General features: G+C 37.6%; 1 protein-coding gene across 3 annotated transcripts in view; it reads right to left on the minus strand.

Annotated features, from left to right (window-relative positions):
• Window positions 1–7,412: 7,412 nt before the first annotated feature.
• LOC103231075 (stabilizer of axonemal microtubules 2) overlaps window positions 7,413–23,280 on the minus strand; it is a 35,947-nt gene continuing 20,079 nt past the window's right edge. For all 3 annotated transcript variants that reach the window (XM_007990204.3, XM_073013093.1, XM_007990208.3), the window contains one exon: window positions 7,413–9,740. In XM_007990204.3, the coding sequence (XP_007988395.3) occupies window positions 8,791–9,740 (950 nt within the window). In that variant the 3' untranslated portion in view covers window positions 7,413–8,790. The remainder of the gene's footprint in view (window positions 9,741–23,280) is intronic.

A 23,280-nucleotide genomic window follows, 5' to 3' on the forward strand; every position in this document is an offset into this window, starting at 1 on the left:
TACAGCAGACTGATGGGTCTTGCCTCTTTATCCAGTTTGCCAGTCTGTGTCTTTTAATTGGAGCATTTAGTCCATTTACATTTAAGGTTAATATTGTTATGTGTGAACTTGATCCTGCCATTATGATATTAACTGGTTATTTTGCTCGTTAGTGGATGCAGTTTCTTCCTAGCCTCGATGGTCTTTACATTTTGGCATGTTTTTGCAATGGCTGGTACCGGTTGTTCCTTTCCATGTTTAGTGCTTCCTTCAGGGTCTCTTGTAAGGTAGGCCTGGTGGTGACAAAATCTCTAAGCATTTGCTTATCTCTAAAGGATTTTATTTCTCCTTCACTTATGAAACTTAGTTTGGCTGGATATGAAATTCTGGGTTTAAAATTCTTTTCTTTAGGAATGTTGAATATTGGCCCCCACTCTCTTCTGGCTTGTAGAATTTCTGCTGAGAGATCTGCTGTTAGTCTGATGGGCTTCCCTTTGTGGTAACCCGACCTTTCTCTCTGGCTGCCCTTAATATTTTTTCCGTCATTTCAACTTTGGTGAATCTGGCAATTATGTGTCTTGGAGTTGCTCTTCTCGAGGAGTATCTTTGTGGCATTCTCTGTATTTCCTGGATTTGAATGTTGGCCTGCCCTACTAGGTTCAGGAAGTTCTCCTGGATGATATCCTGAAGAGTGTTTTCCAACTTGGTTCCATTTTCCCCCTCACTTTCAGGCACCCCAATCAGACGTAGATTTGGTCTTTTTACATAATCCCATACTTCTTGCAGGCTTTGTTCATTTCTTTTTCTTCTTTTTTCTTTAGATTTCTCTTCTGGCTCAATTCATTCATTTGATCCTCAATCGCTGATACTCTTTCTTCCAGTTGATTGAGTCTGTTACTGAAGCTTGTGCATTTGTCACGTATTTCTCCTGTCATGGTTTTCATCTCTGTCCATTCGTTTATGGCCTTCTCTGCATTAATTATTCTGGTTATCAATTCTTCCACTCTTTTTTCAAGATTTTTAGTTTCTTTGCGCTGGGTACGTAATTCCTCCTTTAGCTCTGAGAAGTTTGATGGACTGACGCCTTCTTCTCTCATCTCATCAAAGTCATTCTCCGTCCAGCTTTGATCCATTGCTGGCGATGAGCTGCATTCCTTTGGAGGGGGAGATGCACTCTTATTTTTTGAATTTCCAGCTTTTCTGCCCTGCTTTTTCCCCATCTTTGTGGTTTTATCTGCCTCTGGTCTTTGATGATGGGGACGTACTGATGGGGTTTTGGTGTGGGTGTCCTTCCTGTTTGTTAGTTTTCCTTCTAACCGTCAGGACCCTCAGCTGTAGGTCTTTTGGAGATTGCTTGAGGTCCACTCCAGACCCTGTTTGCCTGGGTGTCAGCAGCAGAGGCTGCCGAAGATAGAATACTGCTGAACAGCGAGTGTACCTGTCTGATTTTTGCTTTGGAATCTTCCTCTCAGGGGTGTACTCCACTGTGTGGGGTGTGGGCTGTTGGTCTGCCCCTAGTGAAGGATGTCTCCCAGTTAGGCTACTCAGGGGCCAGGGACCCACTTGAGCAGGCAGTCTGTCCGTTCTGAGATCTCAACCTCTGTGTTGGGAGATCCACCGCTCTCTTCAAAGCTGTCAGACAGAGTCACTTGCGTCTGCAGAGGTTTCTGCTTTTTTTAATTTATTTTGTTGTTGTTGTTGTTGTTGTTGTTTAGCTGTGCCCTGTCCCCAGAGGTGGAGTCTACAGAGACTGGCAGGCCTCCTTGAACTGCTGTGAGCTCCACCCAGTTTGATCTTCCCAGGGCTTTTTTACCTACTTAAGCCTCAGCAATGGTGGGTGCCCCTCCCCCAGCCTCACTGCTGCCTTGCTGTTAGATCCCAGACTGCTGTGCTAGCAATGAGGAAGGCTCCGTGGGCATGGGACCCTCCCGGCCAGGTGTGGGATATAATTTCCTGGTGTGCTCGTTTGCTTAAAGTGCAGTATTGGGGTGGGAGTTACCTGATTTTCCAGGTGTTGTGTGTCTCAGTTCCCCTGGCTAGGAAAAGGGATTCCCTTCCCCCTTGTGCTTTCCAGGTGAGGAGATGCCTCGCCCTGCCTCAGCTCTGGCTGGTCGGGCTGCAACAGCTGACCAGCACTGATTGTCCGGCACTCCCCAGTGAGATGAACCCAGTACCTCAGTTGATAATGCAGAAATCACCTGTCTTCTGTGTCCCTTGCGCTGGGAGCTGGAGACTGGAGCTGTTCCTATTTGGCCATCTTGCTCTGCCCTGAAAGCCTACTCTATTTTTTTCAATCTTTTTCCCCTTTTCAGTTTTGGACATTACCATGAGATATTCTCAAGCTCAGAGATGTCTTTCCTCAGCAGAATCCAGTTTACTAATAAGCCTGTCAAAGGCATTCTTCATTTTTGTTACAGTGTTTTTAATCTATAGCATTTCTTTTTGGTTCTTTCTTACAATTTCCATCTCTGATTAAAATGCCGATATATACAGAGCATATATACTAACCTGTGAATGCTGACACACACATCTATATTTTTGTGTATCTCTGAATTCATACTGAAACCCTGGATGCTATTTCAGCGCCATAGCATTCATTATAATCTGCATCTTTTTATGTTATTTTAGGTTCCAGCGTACATGTGCACAATATGCAGGTTTGTTACACAGGTAAACGTGTGCCATAGTGGTTTGCTGCACCTATCAACTCCTCACCTAATTATTAAGCCCAGCATGCATTAGCTCTTTTCCCTAATGCTCTCCCCCACCACCCTCCCCTGACAGGCCCCAGTAAGTGTTGTTCCCCTCCCTGTGTCCATGTGTTTTCATCTCTCAGCTCCCACTTATGAGTGAGAACATGTAGTATTTGGTTTTATGTTCCTGCATTAGTTTGCTGAGGATAATGGCTTCCAGCTCCATCCATGTGACTGCAAAGAACATGATCTCATTCCTTTTTATGGCTGTGTAGTATTCCATGGTATATATGTATGATATTTTCTTTATCTAGTCTATCATTGATGGGCATTTGGGTTGATTCCATATCTTTGCTATTGTGAATAGTGCTATCTGCATCTTTTTCTTATTTGTAACATTTCTGTGATAGAAGCCTCATTATTTACACTATATTTTCTCAGTTCAACCTTATTATACTCATAGTTTAGAATTGATAACACATACCCCTGTCAGAAAAAAAATTACAAACTAGAGTACAGTGTTTATATACAATCATTTTTGTCTTTAGCTTTATAGTAGCCAATCTTAACGCTTGTCCAAAGTTATTTAGGTAATCTCCTTTCTTTACAATCCCACATCCTGGGTGACAGTTTTTATGATTTACATACTATGAAATTAACTCGGTGGATTCTAATGGTTTTGACACATGCAGAGTTGTGTATCAACCACCAATTTCTTAGTTCCTCTCCACCCCAAATTCTTTTGTCCTACTTCTTTGTAGTCAATTGCTCCCACCCCCACCCCTAGCAATCATTTACTATCTTCTGTCCCTATAGTTGTGCCTTTTCCAGAAATTTATATAAATGGAATCATATAACATGTAGTCTTTTGGGTCTGGCTTTTTTCACTTACCAAAATACATTTAAGTTTTATGCATGCTGTTGGGTGAATCAACAAATGTTGAAACAACAAAATGTTGTTTGTTCCTTGAACTGGCTTTATATATGGGTAGATGTTCACTCATTTACCAGTTGAAAGACATCTGGGTTGTTTCCAGTTTGGGGTGATTATAGATAAAGTTCTATAAACATTCATATACACATTTTTGCATAAACCTACCTTTTCACTTCTCTTTGATGAACACCTAGAGGTGAGTTTGCTGGGTCATATGATACATGCGTGTTTATAAGAAACAGTCAAACTGATTTCCAAAGTCGCTGTACCATTTTGCATTCTAATGAACAATGTATGAGTGATCCAGTTGTCCCAGACCCTTGCTAGTATGTGGAATTATCAGGCTTGTGTGTGTGTGGTTTTTTTGTTTGTTTTTGTTTTTCTTTAAGCCATTCTAGTAGGTATATAGTGGTATCTTAGTGCGTTTTTAATTTGAACTTCCGTAATGACTACTGATGTTAAGCATCTTTTCATGTGCTTCTTCACTATCTTTTCTGGGTTGAAGTGTGTCTCCTCCAAAAATGAAATTCTAACTCTCGCTACCTATGAATATAATCTTATTGGAAAATGGAGTCGTTACAAAAGATCAAGTTAAGGTGAAGTTATCAGGATGGGCCTTAATACAATGTGACTGATGTCCTTATAAAAAGCGGAAATTTGAAAACAGATGCATGCACACAGGGAGGATGCTGTGTGAAGATAAAGACAGAGCTCCACAAGCTGAAGAACACCAAAGATCACCAGCAAACCACCAGAAGCTAGGACAAAAAAACGGAACCGATTTTCCCACACAGCCTCAAAACCAGCCCTGCTAACACCTTGATCTTGGGACCTGTGGTCTCTGGAACTGAGAGATAATACATTTCTATTGTTTAAGCCACCATATTTGTGTACTTTTCATAGTAGTCTTAGCAAATTAATACACTATCTGTATATCTTTTTTGGTGAAGTATCTGTTTAGAACTTTTACCTATGCTTTTGTGGTTGGGTTTGGTTTGCTTTGGTTTTCCTATTGCTTGCTTACTGTCTGTAAGCATCTCCCAGCCACATTTCCTTGTTAGTCATTATAGTTCCATGATGACTACAATTAAAGAAGCCTTGGCCAGGCGCGGTGGCTTGCGCCTGTAATCCCAGCACTTTGGGAGGCCGAGGCAGGTGGATTGCTTGAGGCCAGGAGTTTGAGACCAACCTGGCCAACATGACAAAACCCCGTCTCTACTAACAGTACAAAAATTAGCCGAGCATGGTGGCATGCACCTGTAGTCCCAGCTACTTGCGGGGCTGAGGCAGGAGAATGACTTGAACCCAAGAGGCAGAGGTTGCAGTGAACTGAGATCGCACCACTGCACTCCAGCCTGGGTGACACAGAAAGACTCCGTCTCAAAAAAAGAAAAGAAAAAGATGTCTTAACATAGATATTGGATGGGATGGAGAAATACGCCTGGCCACCCTAGAGAGCATCTATCAAGCTGTGTGCTGTGTTTATGAGAAGGCTGGGGAGGGATAGTATGGATGAAAGCCCTGTGTCTGTGATACAGGATGAAAATCTGCAGTTGCATGCAAAAGAGCATTGAATGACAGAGGAAAGAAAGCAAAAGCCTTAACAAAATGAAGGAGTTCTGATGTTTTACTGAACACTGCAACCCTTTCAAAAGCATGTTATCAGCATGTTTTTAAACAGCGTTTTTGAAGTTACTAACTCGTGATTGCAAGGTTCACTTTCCTCGACTCCTGAGCTTCCAGAGGTCTCCCCTCCACTTCCTGAGTATCATGAGGATCCTCTCACACAGCGATTCTCAGAGAAGGCCTTAGATTATAGTTTTGTATAAAAGCAAGTCTGCAAACGTGAGATATTTAGAAGCTGGGATGTGGGTTCCCCAACCTCTGACTGAATATCTCCCTCCTGCCTTGAAGGGCTTTTAAGAAAACTTTCAAAATAGACTTTATTATTTTAGAGAAGTTTTAGGTTCATAGCAAAACTGAGTGGAAAGTACAGAGTTCCCGTATGCCCCTCCCCCAACACATGCACAGCCTCCCCCACTATCAACACCCCCAGCCAGAGTGGTACGTTTGTTATAGTAGAGGAACTTACATGGACACATTATCACTCAAAGTCCATGGTTTACATTAGGGTTTACTCCTTCCATTGTCTGTACAGTTTTTATAAATCATAAAGCCTTTATTTCTAATACATCTGTGGTCTTATTTTACACAACAAGTTTTTCCAGAGAGATACGGTGGAAATGGGATGGGGCTGGGGTAGAAATCTACCATCTTTTCTCTCTGAATTTTCCTCCTTTCTTCATTAGATTTATCCAAGTTTGGCAGAGTGGAAATTCCTTCTAGAATCTGGCAGGTTGCTAAGTAATATTACTAGTTTCCAGCCCTGTTAAAATGTTTTTTGTATGTGTTCCCGCATAGTATTTCAAGGAGGCCTAAGAGGAGAATGAATCAGGGATTGCTAGCTGTCCACCAACATAGCTTGGAAGTTCCTTTAACTCTTTCACAGAGATAGAGAGTCCCTCTGTACCTCTTTTTATGCTGTTCCCACCTTCCCGTTTTTCTTGATCTGGCAATTTCCTACTTATTTTCCAAGACTCAGCTCACCTGTCTATCCTCTCCATAGGAAGACTTTCCTGAATTCCTAGGCTACATGTCTTACAGTGTTCTCTGTTTCAATCTGTTTTCACACCTGTTACACTGAGTGCTAGATTATGGGGAAACACCATTATTCATCTTCAATCCTTATCCCATGGCACATTGCCTCTGGAAACTCTAGTAGATGTCTTATAAGGGTGACTTTTGTTCAGGGAGGAGAACACCCCCATTAAATTACAGAGGGATTTGAATATCCAGCATTGGAATATGGGACGGGATGACACAGTGCTGTAGTGTTCCCTTATTTTTAATTCTGATTATACATTATTGTTTTGTATTTAAAAAGTAAGAACATCTACTTATGTATAGGTTAACCTAGACAGGACTTTATTAAAATGCTCTCTTTAAAAAAAATTAGGTACAGAATACTTGAAAATCCATTCCTTTTATTGATTTTATTACTGCTGCATAGAAATAAAAAGTTTCACACCCCATACTTTTACTAATAAATGTAAATAAGAACAATTTCTTTTGAACAATTAAAATAACCAAATATTAATGATTTTCAATAAAATATATTTTGAAATAATTATGAAGCCATAAAAACTAAAATTCGCTTTATGCTAAAATAAATCATATTCTCTCATAATGTAATTATTTATTTTTTTAAAAAAAGGAACCACCCAATAAGAGTTTAATTCATTAGGAAATTTTCAGCATTTCTAAATGCAATAGAGTGTTTCTACTATACTTCCTGGCATCATTCCTTTCCTTAGCACTTATCTTCACACTGGAAAAGGTGAACCAGGTGATTATGCCCCCTGCGGGGGCTGGTTCTGCCTCTGAACAGTGACTTGGCATGGCAATTAGGTTCAAAATTACCTACATTTACCCTAAAGATTTCTTCAGAGCTGTCAGTCTTCCTGAAACTTCCTAAAACTACCCTAGCAAATACTTTTTCCTTTCTGCAAATACTGTTACTCAAACCACTGTATTTACCCCATTCCGAGCTTTCCATTCTCTGTTAACAATTTCTCAGGTGCTCATGAAGTTGTAAAGGACAAGACTCCTCTCAGAAGCACATACTACTCAGAAGATCAAAGCAAATTAGGTTAGTTTACAATCCTTGCTACAGGCCAGAAAATGAGGATTGAGTAAGTAATTTTCCTCATTTGAAAAGGAGAAAATAAGCACAAAAAGAGATTGAGTGATTTTTTAACAATCCTCTACATTTATACTTGTACTTTAAGGATTAAAATGTAGCATATAGTCTGATGCTCAAAACCAACTCTTTTTGAGAACAGACATCATTTTACAAACAAAGACACTGAGTCTCAGAGATTTGAGTCACTGTCTAAGGTAGTACAAATAGCAATCTATATTATTAGAACTTGAACTCAGGCTGGCTGTAGTGGCTCATGCCTATAATCCCAGCGCTTTGGGAAGCCAAGGCAGGATTCAAAAGCAGCCTGGCCAATATAGCAAAAATCTGTCTCTACAAAGTATATTTTAAAAAATAGCCAGGTATGGTGGCACACCCTTCTAGTCCCAGCCTCTTGGGAGGCTGGGGCAGGAGGATCACTTGAGCTCAGGAGGCTGAGGCTGTAGTAAGCAATGATCATGCCACTGGACTCCAGCATGGGTGACCGTGAGACCCCTGTCTCTAAAAATAATAGAACTTGAACTCAAGTCCTTTGATTCCCAGCACACAGAGCCTTTCCTTGCCACACCACAGTGCCTCTTGCTAACTTGAACATGGTGAGGAGCAGTGCAGCAGTCTGTATACCACCAACCAAAACTTGACTCAGTGGATGCTATGTAGATGCAAGAAAGTCTGAGTAAAATGAATCCTATTGTCTTGAAAGAGGAATTCATGTATCATTTTCAATGTTGTCCTAGATAATCCTGATGTGCTTGATAAATAACAGCTGGTATGTGAATAACCATACAATTGCCATAATTATAAACAGAATTACAAATGACAATAGACTGGGGACAAACTACTAAGCAGTATGTTGAGTATTAAAATGGTACCTATGGGAATCTATATTATTCAACCTTCCAAAATGCATATTAAAGAACAATCTTGGTTAAAATATCAATACAAAATGATTTTAAGATTCTGATTTCTTAAAATAAATTTTCCAATTTTATTGTTTAAAAATATAAAAAATGATTTATTATATCGGCCAGGTGCGGTGGCTCACGCTTGTAATCCCAGCACTTTGGGAGGCCAAGATGGGTGGATCAGGAGGTCAGGAGATTGAGACCATCCTGGCTAACATGGTGAAACCCAGTCCCTACTAAAAATACAAAAAATTAGTTGGGCATGGTGGCGGGCACCTGTAGTCCCAGCTACTCAGGAGGCTGAGGCAGGAGAATAGCGTGAACCCAGGAGGTGGAACTTGCAGTGAGCTGAGATTGCACCACTGCACTCCAGCTGGGGCGACAGAGTGAGACTCCCTCTCAAAAAAAAAAAAAAAAAAAGATTTCTTATATCATAAATTTTTTTCACTATAAAAGTTGAGTTTTCTCTTGGAAAAACAATTACTTGTTAGTAGCTTCCTTTTAAGCACATTTTGGTTATTAGAAGGCCTTCACTGCGGGAGTAATCTTGCGGAAGAATTTATGACCTTGGGAATTTGTATTTTCAAAAATATAACCTGGAGGACAGGGGTAACTTGCTGGGCAAATTTCCTGTATTTTTGGTGTGTACTCTATAGAGTACATGGTCACATCATCAAATGGAACAGAACTCTTAAAAGCAATATTTAAAGGTTTGTAACTCTCTGTTGGAATCAATTTGTGTGGCACATAGTGAGATCTGAAAGTGCTCAAACCATCAAATTTTCCAGATGGGTTGGGAATCTGCTGCTTCTTAATAACTCCTTGACGACAATTTTCCCATGCTGGAAAATCTTCCTTCATGGTGCTTTTTCCCTGGAAAGGAAAATTGTTACTTCTTCTATGAGAAACTGGCCTGATGGCAACTACACGGTTGGCCTGATACGGAACATAGTCAAGATGGCTTGTGCTGTTTAATAGCATGCTACCTGTAGGAGGCACATACTCTGGTACTTTCTTGACCTCAGGTGGTGGGATTTCCCATGGTTGAAAACATTCACGGAATTCAGTGCTTCCTTCAAACCGAGCATTTTGGGTCACTCTGGTGTGTACAGGTCTGCAGATTTTTGCAGTTTCACCAATAAGACCCTGAAAGTCATACCGGTGAGTTGTGAGATCCTCAAAGCGTTGCTCAGTTGGTTTGTAAACTTCTTTTGGCCTTTCAAACTTGAGTTCAAGCTGATGAGGTATATAATCAAGGCGATGACTTGTAATGCCATTAAAAGGGGCTGTAGAAAGTTTGACCACAGAGGAGGGTTTAAAGCTTTGCCTACTTTGCCTAGGCTTTATCTCCTGAGGAACAAAGTCATCCTGAAATGTAGTTGAATTTCCAAATTTCACAGTAGGGGGTTGATAAGTTTGTTCTGGCTTATAAAGTTCACTTTTATGAAGGTCCCAAGCTCTATAATCATCTTGAAAATTAAAACAAAGCAAAAACATTTTTAAATGCTGAAGGAAACCATCTTCTAAAAATCATAACTGATTTCTCTCATTGCCAAACATCTTTCTATTTCCTTTAGAAATCTAAACAATAGTATCAGAATACAGTTTCTCTGATTCCTTTCAGATTTGTTCTTTTTCTTCATTTCCACCTTCCTCTACCCATCTCCTCACTTTAATACATATAACTTTCCACTTTCAGATTCATCTGATTACATAACAGAGGAACGACACATCTGAAACTGATTGCTGATAGTTCTTGAAAGCCAAAAGGACTGTGTTGTAGGTGAGGACAGAGTTTAGGAGATTATGGTTGAATTCCTAGGAAGTGTTTGGGATTTTAAGTACAACTCACAAAATGCTAAGGTATGTCTAAAATCCAGGGCTTGAAATAAAATCAAGTGCCCTCATGTGTGGGCAAAAGTAATACAGATATTACTCCTTGCTTTGGAGAGAATCATCAAAGGAGAGAAAGTTTTAATTCTGGTATACTCTAGGAAGCTACAGAAAGAACTCCTTGGGCAAAGATACAGGGTAACATGTGCTATCCCAGAAAGATCTCTTGGCTTCAACTTTCCCTCATGAAATGGACTTTAAGGCATTCCCAAAAGATAGAGGGCCATCTAGAGGCCATAGGCCTTAACTGAATGCCTTCAAAGGTGTTTGAAATTGTAGAATTTGAAGTGACCGTCAGAGCAAAGATCTAGGGTTTGGAAGTTAAATAACCTTAAGCCTACTTCCTGCAGTTTACCTAGACTGTGGAGCATTTTGGGTCACTCTGGTGTCTACAGAGTGATGACTTGTAATACCATTACAAGTTGGTAATGGTACACTTCACTAAAACTGAAATGTTTATATTTCAACTAAGGATTATTTGTGTTTTCTATTTCTACATGAGGAAGATAGTAAGCTAGGGAATACCAAAGAATTGACTTCACCCCAAAATATGTATTTCTAAATACTAAAAATTAATTTACAAAAGATAGAAATTTACTATGCAAGATAACGTACTAAAATCTGGATTAAAGTCTATGCAATATTTACAGGAAAGGTCAAACCTTGAAAACTTACTATGTGGATATCTTTGAAGAGATAAAATGCTTATCCATTTCTGCCAAAATGGCCGAGTTTTGGACTAAATGATCAAATTACTGATGTTTGGATGAGAGAGGGCACCTGACTCAAAAATAGGTGACCTTTTTAGGCTGACCTTGAAGACAAACTGACAGAAAAGATGAGCTAGATCAAGCATTCTTATTCTTGTAAACCTAAAATTGAAAATAATGAGTGAGATAGAAATGGGAGAATTGAAAAGGATGCCAGGAGGTAGAGCTGAAGGGCCATGGAAAGCTGAAGTTACATTCAAAACAGACCTGTAAAGAAACAGAAAAGATAACTAGGCAGAGGTGGCCAGTTAGTCAAGTGGCAATCAGAGCAGATGAGTGAAGGCAAGTGAAGGTGCTGTGAGAGAAATCATGTAGCTCATTGCGGAGATGAAGGGAAAAGTTCTTCCTTCAAGCTCCCTGGGCACCTGATAGTTTTCCATTTTCAGTTCACATGAAGCTTTACTGGAGTCTTTTTTTCTCGAGGTACCATGAGGGAATCTCTCTTCTTTGCAAACTAAAGTATAAAAGTATAACACTATTTTTCACTAAAAGGATTCACAGATGTTATTGAAGGTTTATAGTTCCACACAATCATATAAGGAGAATTCTTGCTGTCAAATAAGAGAAAAAAGATTTTCATTACAAGAGAGTTAACAGAAGAGAATATTTCTCTCTCACCAAACCAGCTTTGGTTTTCAAAATGGAAGCAAGAATTTGGACACTGAGAGATGGATGTAATAGCGTACAATAGTATGAATGTAAGTTCTAGATAATTGCAGAAAATTGATCTTCTCCCTATAAATATACTTATGCTCATATGCCTGGAATATTTCTCTGTTCTGGAATATTTATTGATAACATTCTAGCAATACCTTTAAAACATCATAATCTTTATCATTTGTTTTTAGTTTTTTATTATACTTATGAAAAAAACAAGAAAACAAACAATGCTGTCCACATCTAACAATATAGTCTGGTTATGTGGCAGCTCCACTATTACCCTTGTTAGACTTTCCTCAGCTCACTTTTTAGTGAGCTAAAATCTATTTAGAAAGTTTATTCTCTTCTGAACAGGTTTAAGTCCAAGAATTGCCTGCATGCACTTGCACACTATTTGTATACACAGCGCCAACCCCACTTTAATATAGTGAGCTATTCTAGGTTCTTCTTTGAGGACAAAAGTCTTGAGTTGCTTATGCTAGTTCTTTTTCCTGGTACTTGGGACTGCTCCCTGTGGTGTTTTATGGTACCAACGAATTGGAAACTAGTTTTAGAAAGTCAGAAGACATCATCCTGGGTCTCAGCTTTTTCAATCTACATATCACCACTCTACTCCCAGGTTTTAATACTACCTGTATGCTGGCGACTCCCAAACTTGAATCTCTACTTCAGACCTCCCTTCAAACACCAAACCACATATTTATCTGCCTACTAGGCATCTTTATTTGGATGTCCCTCAGATAAATGAAAACTTAGCATGCCCCAGTTGATTATCTCACTCAGACTCATGTTCTGCAGAAAATAACATTATCAACAAAATTTCTATTATGAATTTGGCATCAGACTAAGGTTCTGTTTAATTAATTGACTTTCTCTACCTCATTTCCTTCTCTCCTTTTCAAGTAGTTTTCAAATACTGTTGATATTACCTTCTAAATATTAATTTCTTCCTTCTTGAAGCAAACATGGAATGAATGGCAACCAGATAAAATTGTCGCAAATTAGAAAAAGAAAAAAGAAGAGGCCACAATGTAAAATAAACATCTATAAGGTTTGTAGTGCTATTCTCTTTCATTCTTGATATTTGTAATTGGTGTATTCTCTCTTTTGGTTCATTAACTTATTATCTTTTAAAAGAACCAATTTTTGGTTTCATTTTTTATCTCTATTGTTTTTTTGTTTTCAAATTAATTGATTGCTGCTGTTATCCTCGTATATTTCCTTCTACTTTGCTTTGGATTTAATTTGCTGTTATTTTTCTAGTTTCATACAATAAAGGTTAAGGCTATTAAGACTTTCTTTTCTAATATGAACCTTAAATGCTATAAATTTTCCTCAAAGCATTGCTTTAGATGCATCTCTCAGATTTTGATATATTTTCATTTTCATTAAATTCAAAATATTTTCTAATTTCTTTTTGCTTAAAACCATTTGTTATTTAGAAATTTGCTGTTTAATTTCCAAATATTTGGTGATTTTTCCACTTTTTTTCTATTATTGATGTCTAATTCAATTCTGTCATGATCAAAAACACACATTGCATGATTTCAATTCTTTTATATTTGTTAAGGTTTGTTTTATGACTCCAAATATAGTTTATCTGAATGAACGTTTCATGTGCACTTGAAAAGAATGTGTATTCTGTTATCGTTGGCAGAAGTGCTTTACAAATGTCAATTTGGACAACATTGTTGATAGTGTTGTTCAGGTCTTTATATCCTTATCCTTTCCTATGTTCTAATAGATTACTTAAAGACAGTGAAGTCTCCAACTACAAATGCATATTTTTACATTTCTTATGTTAGTACTGTAAGTTTTTGCTTTGAGTATTTGAAGCTCAAGTGTTAAGGGCATACACATTTAGAATCTTGTGTTTGGGAAATGGAAGGTGAGTATGTGGTGGTTTCTCTGTTGTCCCTGTCCAGCTTCAGTCTTAGGTGGGCCCTATGCCCCTGGGTCTCAGAAGTAGGGCTCTCTCAGTGCACCTGCCCCTTCACTTGATGTAGTAGGTCTCTAATTGTTGGTCCCAAGACAGTTTCCTGTTCTTTCTTCATGTTCAAGGTTTAGTGTTATTTTGCTTCTTGTTGTTGTTTTTCCTTTATCTTTCATCAAGTTGCAATACATCTTCACCTATTCATTGGGGCTGTCAGAGTGATGCCTCTCCTGCAGTGGATTAATGCTTTTGTTCTGCAGGTTAAAGGCATTCAAATGGAGCTTCCTGCTTTTTTTCTTTTGCAACAACAACAATTATTCTCTCCATGCCTGCACTACGAAGTAAACTTTCTGTGGTCTCCAACCTCTTTCCCAATCTTTCTGATGATCACACAGTGAACATCCATAGGGAAGTGTCTATGAGTGGTTTTGAACTCCCCCTTTAGCGTCTGACGTTCTCAGAGCTTCTATACTCTCACAGTAGCTCACACTCAAGTCTTTAGCAATTAGTTAAAGATGTAAATGAATTATTTTATCCACTTGTGTAACAGCTAGTCTCATTCCATGCCCTGCTTTGGGTGAAACAGTGCTTGCTTCCTGTCTCAACTGGGTGGAAGTTGTTTTTCCTTAATGTCAGGCTAATTGGTTAACCTGTGATCTCAGCTTTCTAAAGGATTCATACACATTTATGATTTTGTAGATTATCTGGCTTTTTCTTATTGTTATGTTGGGGTCATAATCTTTCCGACTTTCTGCATACTACACAGAATCTGAAAATGCTGGATTTCTGTATGGTGAGGTTTAAAATTACACCTTCAATTCTACAAATTCAATTTCCTTTATAGATATAGGGTTATTTTTACTTTTTATTTCTTCTTGGGTTACTTTTGGTGAATTGTATTTTTCAAAAAATTTATCAATTTTATGTAAGTTGTAAATTACTGGCATATTTTTAAGAATATATCTTTTTAATGTGTGAAAAATCAATCTTTGAATTTTAATCACAATATTTTGTTCATTTACACTTAATATTAACGATCCAGCTGGGCTTAAGTTGACTGTATTGCTATTTGCTTTTGATTTTTCCCTTCTTTGTTCCCATGCCCCTTATTTCCTGCCTTCTTTTGTATTAATAAATGGAATTTTTATTATTCCACTTTACTGTTAGAATTTTATCTTTCTATGTTTTAAAAATAAAAATGAATTTTTGACTTGTTATGAGATTTTTCTGGCTCAAACTTAAATGGATATTTTTACCACTTCTAGAATGGAATAACCTGTAAGCAATTTAATTCTATTTAACTCCTCTTGCCTTTTGTACTACTGTTCTAACATATTTTACTTTTAAATTTGTGTAAAAGCATAATATAGTAATTTTGACTTTAAGTTGTCAAATTCTTTTATATTTACCCACATTATTTACCCTTTCTGTGTGCTTCATTCCTTCCTGCATTTCATGCTTCTATCTGGAATAAGTTTCCTTTTAACCGAACAATTTCAATACTTTTTGTAGTAGGTATCTCACTTTTTCTTTTTTTGTCTGAAAACATTTTTACTTTGCTTTAATTTTTCAAGGCTATTTTTACTAGACATACAATTCTCAGATTTTCTGGCTTCAAAATTCTAGATCTTTCTTGCACCTTTAGCACTTTTAAAGTGTCATTTCATTATCATTTAACTTCCATAGTTTCTGTTGAAAAGTCACATATCATTCTGTTTAAAAGTCAGATATAACTTTTTCTTTTTGTAGATAATGTATAGTTTTTCACTTGCTACTTTTAAAACTTTACTTGGTTTTCCCAAGTTTGACAATAGTTGTCTAGGGTGGCTTCCTATGTGTTTGTTTTGGAGTTTGCTGAGCTTCTTGAATCTGTGGGCTGATTCTTTCATCAGTTTTGGAAAAGTCTTGACCATTATCTCTTCAAATATTTCCTGGTTCTTCATAGGCCTCATAACATTTTACTATATGCTGGATGTTGTGTATAAGAGAATCATAAAAACTAAAATCAATGTTATTTCAACAGGAGACAATTTGCTCTTTCCTATGTTAGAATACAGGGCAGATCACCTCATTCTTACCAGACTCTGAGCTAGATCAGTGCTCAATGGCATCTTTAGTTAGACATAGTCTTACTCTAGTTTCAAATGTCTCAAGAACAAGGTTGAGGTGTGTCTGTAGTAAGGACCTCATCCTAGTGGAACTCTCTCCTAAGAATTTACTCCCAAATAAAACTGTGGGATATTCCTGTGGGATTTTTCTGGTCCAGCCTCTCAGCACACCATACCCCCTCCCCTACAAACATTCAATGAATGTCTCACATTGAAAACCAGCCATGTATCTGGGGCTCTTCTAGATTTCAATTAGTCCTACCAGCCCACATTCAAGTGTTCCACTGCTTTCTCTTTCCCCTACTAGAGTTTCTCTGCTTATGCCAAGCTCAATCCTCAGCATAGGCCTAGACTTGACAATTGTTCCCGGAGAAGTAAATGTCTGGCCATATCAACTCACTGAGGAAGGGCTCCTAGCTCTCTGAAATTTTAGTTTTTTGCTTCTATAGCTGTCTGGTGCCCTTAAAAGAAGATTTTTTAAAATCTATACTTATGTCAAGCCCCTCAGCCTGGCAATCAAGGTTATTCCCAAACTGATCTCAATCTACCTTTATAGAATTATACCCCAATCTCTCATCCCTGAAAACTTCTGTTCCTCACCATGTCTACTGAATAACTGTTTTATTTTTCTGGTTCTATGATTTTTTACTCATTTCATACCAGTTTTTAGAATATCCCTCCTCCTTCTATATTTCAATACTTACTAATCTCTGATGCATTCCCAGCCTGGCCTGAAGTGATAACTTACCAAGTATAAATCCTTGAAGTGCTGCTTTTTCCACTAATTTTCCAGTGAATTATGTCTTCCCCTGATGAGATCTCATATTTATTTATAGTATGGCAATTTCATTTTTCATGCTATTGTTTTTCTATATTCTCAATTATAAAGTTTCTTTTTATATAGTCCATATTTTATTTTTAAATGAAAATTGTATTTAAAATTTACATGGTGTTTTATATATACATACACAGTAAAATGATTACTAAAGTGAAAAACATATCCATCTCCTCACAGCAACCTTTGTGTGTGCATGTGTGTGCATGTGTGCGTGTGTGTGTGGTGTGACTACGTGTAATCTACCAGTATACAGTACAGTATTAACTAGAGTCATGATGCTGTACATTAGATCTCTAAATTTATTCATCCTATACAACTTCAACTTCATACCTCTTGCCCAATATTTCCCCATTTCCCCCACTTCCCCGGCACTGGTAATCATCATTCTATCCTGTGCTTCTATGTATTCAACTCTTTTAGATTTATACATCATTATTATGTATATTATTACATAATACATGATGGAATATATGTGTACTATATGTATATTCAGACATACATTTACACATCACATTTATTCATTCATTGATTGATGCACATTTAGGTTGTTTCTTACCTAGGTTATTGTGAATAATGCTGCAATAAATAAGAGTGCAGATATTTCTTCAAGATACTGATTTCATTTCCTTTGGGTATACACCAGAGGGGAAGTTGTTGGATCATACGAAAGTTACATTTTTAATTTTTGAGAAAACGTCATATTGTTTTCCATATGGTTATACCAATTTACATTCCCACCAACAGCGTACAAGGATTCCTTTTTCTCCACATCCTCACTAACACTTGTAATCTTTTATCTTTTCTATAACAGACATCCTAACAAGCGTGAGATAATATCTCACTGTGGTTTTGATTTGCATTTATCTGGTGATTGGTGATGTTGAGTACCTTTTCATATATCTATTGACCATTTGTATGTCTTCTTTGGAAAAATGTTTACTCAGGTACATTGGTCAATTTTTAATCCACTTTTTTTTTTTTTTTTTGCTATTAAGTTGGGTAAGTTCCTTATTTTTTTTGAATATTGACCCCTTATGTGATACATGGTCTGCTCATATTTTCTACCAATTCATAAGTTGCATTTTTCTTTTGTTGATTGTTTGCTTGCTGTACAGACACTTTTTAATTTGGTGTAATCCATTCATCTATTTTGGTTTTTGTTGCCTGTGTTTTCAGAGTCATATCCAAAAAACCACCAGCAAGGTCAAAGTCAAGGAAATTCCCCATGTTTTCTTCTAGGAATTTTATGGTTTCAGGTCTTGTATTTAAGTCTTCAATTCACTTTGAATTGGTTTTTGTGTATGGAATAAGAAAAGACTCCAATTTCATTCTTTCACATGTGGATATTCAGTTTTCCCAATACCATTTATTTCATTTATTTTAATTTCAGATTCAGGGATTATATGTGAAGTTTTGTTACTTGGGCATATTATGTGATGCTGAAGTTTAGCCTTCTAATGATTCCATCATCCAGTTGGTGAACACAGTACCCAACGGGTAGTTGTTCAACCTTTGCATCCTCCTCTCCCTCTCCCCTTTTGGAATCTCCAGTGTCTATTGTTTCCATCTTTGTGTCCATGTATACCTAAAGTTTAGCTCCCACTTACAAATGTGAACATGCAGTATTTGGTTTTCTGTTTCTGTGTTAAACTACTTAGAATAATGACCTCCAGTTGTATCCTTGTTCTTGCAAATTACACGATTTCATTTTTTATGGCTGCATGGTATTCCATGGTGTATATATACTGCATTTCCTTCATCTGATCCACCATTGATGGGCACCTGGGTTGATTCTGTGTCTTTGCTATTGTGAAAAGTGTGACAATGAAGGTACAAGTGCAGATAGAATTATTTATTTTCCTTTGGGTATATACCCAGTATTGGGATTGTTTGACTGAATGCCATTCTAACTGGTATGAGATGGTATCTCACTGTGGTTTTCATCTGATTAGTGATGTTGAGAATTTTTTCATGTGTTTGTTGGCCACTTGTATGTTTTCTTTTGAGAAGTGTCTTTTCATGTCCTTTGCCCACCTTTTATTTTTTCTTGTTCATTATTTAACTTCCTTATAGATTCTGGATATAAGCCCTTTGTTGGATACACAGCTTGTGAATATTTTCTCCTACTATGAAGCTTGTTTGTTACTCTGTTGATAGTTTCTCTTCCTGTGCAGAAGCTCTTTAGTTTAATTAAGTCCCATTTTGTACATTTTCATTGCATTTGCTTTTGAGCACTTAAGATATAAATTCTTTGCCTACAGTAATGTCTAGAAGAGTCTTTCCTAGGTTTTCTTTTAGGATTTTTATAGTTTGAGGTCTTACATTTGAGCTTTTAATCCAACTTGAGTTAATTTTTGTATATAGTGAGAAGCAGGCGTCCAGTTTCATCCTTCTGCATATGGTTAGCCAGTTTTTACAGCATCATTTATGGATATAGGGAGTCCTTTCCCCATTGTTAATTTTTGCCAGTTTTGTTGACAATCAGGTGGTCTTAGGTGTCTGGATTAATTTCAGGGGTCTCCATTCTGTTCCATTGGTCTATGTGTCTATTCTTGTACCAGTACCATGCTGTTTTGGTTACTGTAGCTTTGTAGTATAGTTTGAAGCTGGGAGATGTAATGCCTCTGGCTTTATTCTTTGTGTTTAGGATTGCCTTGGCTACTCGGGCTCTTTTTGGGTTCTATATAAATTTTAGAACAGTTTTTCTCTAATTATGTAAAAAAAAGTGATATTGATAATTTGGTAGATTGCTTTGGGTAGTATGACATTTTAATGATATTGAACCTTCCTATCCATGATCACGGAATGCTTTTCCATTTGTGTAGTCTTCTTTCTCCTTGTAGAGATCTTTCGCCTCCTTGATTAGATGCCCAGGTACTGTGAGTGTGTGTGGTGGCTACTGTAAATGGGATTATGTTCTTGATTTGGTTCTCAGCTTGAATATTTATGGTGTATAGAAATGCTACTGATTTTTTGTGCATTGATTTTGTATCCTGAGACTTTGCTGAAGTTGTTTATTAGGTCTAGGAGTCTTTTGGCAGGATCTTTAGGGTTTCTTAGGTACAAATTATACTGTCAGCCAAGAGAGATAATTTGACTTCCTCTTTTTCTATTTGGATGCCTTTTCTTTCTCTTGCCTGAATGCTTTGGCTAGCACTTCCAATACTATGTTGAATATGAGTGATATGAGTGGGCATCCTTGTCTTGTTCCAGTTCTCAAAGGGAATGCTTCCAGTTTTGGTCCATTCAGTATGATGTTGGCTGTGGGTTTCTCATAGATGGCTCTTATTATTTTGAGGTATGTTCCTTCAGTGCCTAGTTTGTTGAGAGTTTTTATCATGAAGGGATATTGTATTTTATCAAATGCTTTTTCTGCATCTATTGAGACGATCATATGATTTTTGTTTTTAATTCTATTTATGTGGTGAATCATATTTATTGATTTGCATATGTTGGACCATCCTTGCATCCCAGGAATAAAACCCACTTGACTGTGATGAATTAACTTTTTGATGTGCTGCTGGATTTGGTGTGCTAGTATTTTTTGAGGATTTTTTCATTTGTGTGTTCAATGTCATTTTCTTTTTTGTGTTTTTGTCAGATTTTGGTATCAGAACCATACTAGTTTCATAGAATGAGGCAGAGAGGAGTCCCTCTTCCTCAATTTTTTGTAATACTTTCAGTAGGATTGGTACCAGCTGTTCTTTGTATGTCTGGTAGAATTCAGCAGTGAATGAACACATTTGGTCCAGGGTTGGGGTTTTTTTTTTTTTTTTTTTTCCTTTTGGTTGGTAGGTTTCTTACTGCTGATTCAATTTCCTTACTCATTACTGATCTGTTCAGGATTTCTGTTTATTCCTGATTCAATCTTGGGAATCTGAGTTTCCAGGAATTTATCCATTTCCTCTAGACTTTCTAGTTTGTGAACATAGAGATGTTCATAATATTCTCTGAGGATCTGTTGTGTTTCTGGGGTATCAGTTGTGATGTCACTTTTGATTGTGCTTATTTGGAGGTCTTTTTTTGTTAATCTGGCTAGTGGTCTATCAATCTTGTTTCTCTTTTCAAAAAATGAACTTTTTGCTTCATTGATCCTTTGTATGGTTTGGGGGTCTCAATTTCATTCAGTTCTGCTCTGATTTTAATTATTTCTTCTGCTAGCTTTGGGTTTAGTTTGTTCTTATTTTGCTAGTACTTTTGGTTGCAAGGTTAGGTTGTTAATTTGAGATATTTCTGTCTTTTTGATGTAGGCATTTAGCACTCGAAACTTTCCTCTTAACCTTGCTTTTGCCACATCCCAGTAGTTCTGGTACGTTGTGTCTCTATTTTCATTTATTTCAAATGCTTTTTTTTTTTTTTTTTTTTTTAAGATGGAGTCTTGCACTGTTTCCCAGGCTAGAGTGCAGTGGCACAATCTCGGCTCACTGCAACCTCTGCCTCCCAGGTTCAAGTGATTCTCCTGCCTCAGTCTCCCAAGTAGCTGGGATTACAGGCACCCGACACCATGCCCAACTACTTTTCTGTATTTTTAGTAGATACGGGGTTTCACCATGTTGGCCAGGCTGGTCTCGAACTCCTGACCTTGTGATTTGCCAACTCTGGCCTCCCAAAGTGCTGAGATTACAGGCATGAGTCAGTGTGCCTGGCCTCAAATACTTTTTAAATTTCTGCCTTAATTTCATTGTTTACCCAAAAGTCAGTCAGAAGCAAGTTGTTTAGTTTCCATGTATTTGTGTGTGTGTGTGTTTTTTTTTTTAATTCTCCCCTTCCTTCTTTTTTTTTAAAATTTTACTTTAAGTTCTAGGGTACATGTGCACAATGTGCAGGTTTGTTACATATATACATGTGCCATGTTGGTGTGCTGCACCCATTAATTCATCATTTACATTAGGTATATCTCCTAATGCTATCCCTCCCCCCACCCCCTCCCCACTATAGGACCTGGTGTGTGATGCTCCCCTTCCCAAGTCCAAGGGATTTCATTGTTCAATTCCCACCTATGAGTGAGAACATGCGGTGTTTGGTTTTCTTTTCTTGTGATAGTTTGCTGAGAATGATGGTTTCCAGCTGCATCCATGTCCCTACAAAGTACACAAACTCATCCTTTTTTACGGCTGCATAGTATTCCATGGTGTATATGTGCCACATTTTCTTAATCCAGTCTGTCACTGATGGACATTTGGGTTGATTCCAAGTCTTTGCTATTGTGAATAGTGCCACAATAAACATACGTGTGCATGTGTCTTTATAGCAGTATGACTTATAATCCTTTGGGTATATCCCCAATAATGGGATGGCTGGGCCAAATGGTATTTCTAGTTCTAGATCCTTGAGGAATCGTCACACAGTTTTCCACAATGGTTGAACTAGTTTACAGTCCCACCAACAGTGTAAAAGTGTTACTATTTCTCCACATCCTCTCCAGCACCTGTTGTTTCCTGATTTTTTAATGACTGTCATTCTAACTGGTGTGAGATGGTATCTCATTGTGGTTTTGATTTGTATTTCTCTGATGGCAAATGATGATGAGCATTTTTTCATGTGTCTGTTGGCTGTATGAATGTCTTCTTTTGAGAAGTGTCTATTCATATCCTTCGCCCGCTTTTTGATGGGGTTGTTTTTTTGTAAATTTGATTGAGTTCTTTATAGGTTCTGGATATTAGCCCTTTGTCTGATGAGTAGATTGCAAAAATTTTCTCCCATTCTGTAGGTTGCCTGTTCACTCTGATGGTAGTTTCTTTTGCTGTGCAGAAGCTCTTTAGTTTAATTAGATCCCATTTGTCAATTTTGGCTTTTGTTGCTGTTGCTTTTGGTGTTTTAGACATGAAGTCCTTGTCCATGCCTATGTCCTGAATGGTATTACCTAGGTTTTCTTCTAGGGTTTTTATGGTTTTAGTCTAACATTTAAGTCTCTAATCCATCTTGAATTAATTTTTGTATAAGGAGTAAGGAAAGGATCCAGTTTCAGCTTTCTACTTATGGCTAGCCAGTTTTCCCAGTACCATTTATTAAATAGGGAATCCTTTCCCATTTCTTGTTTTTGTTAGGTTTGTCAAAGATCAGATGGCTGTAGATGTGTGGTATTATTTCTGAGGGCTCTGTTCTGTTCCATTGGTCTATATCTCTGTTTTGGTACCAGTACCATGCTGTTTTGGTTACTGTAGCCTTGTAGTATAGTTTGAAGTCAGGTAGCATGATGCCTCCAGCTTTGTTCTTTTGGCTTAGGATTGTCTTGGCAATGCGGAGTCGTTTTTGGTTTCATATGAACTTTAAAGCAGTTATTTCCAATTCTGTGAAGAAAGTCATTGGTAGCTTAATGGGGATGGCATTGAATCTACAAATTACCTTGGGCAGTATGGCCATTTTCACAATATTGATTCTTCCTATCCATGAGCATGGTATGTTCTTCCATTTGTTTGTGTCCTCTTTTATTTTCTGAGCAGTGGTTTGTAGTTCTCCCTGAAGAGGTCCGTTACATCCCTTGTAAGTTGGATTCCTAGGTATTTTATTCTCTTTGAAGCTATTGTGAATGGGAGTTCATTCATAATTTGGCTCTCTGTTTTTCTGTTGCTGGTGTATAAGAATGCTTGTGATTTTTGCACATTGATTTTGTATCCTGAGACTTTGCTGAAGTTGCTTATCAGCTTAAGGAGATTTTGGGCTGAGACAATGGGGTTTTAGATTTCCTCTTGGTACTGATTTCTATTTTTATTCTACTGTGGCCTGAGAAGATGTTTTGTATTATTTCAATGTTTTTCAATTTATTGAGACTTGCTTTATGACTGAGAATGTGGTCAAACTTAGGGT

Source organism: Chlorocebus sabaeus, chromosome 29 (genome assembly GCF_047675955.1).
Source record: "Chlorocebus sabaeus isolate Y175 chromosome 29, mChlSab1.0.hap1, whole genome shotgun sequence".
NCBI classification, from domain to species: Eukaryota; Metazoa; Chordata; class Mammalia; order Primates; family Cercopithecidae; genus Chlorocebus; species Chlorocebus sabaeus.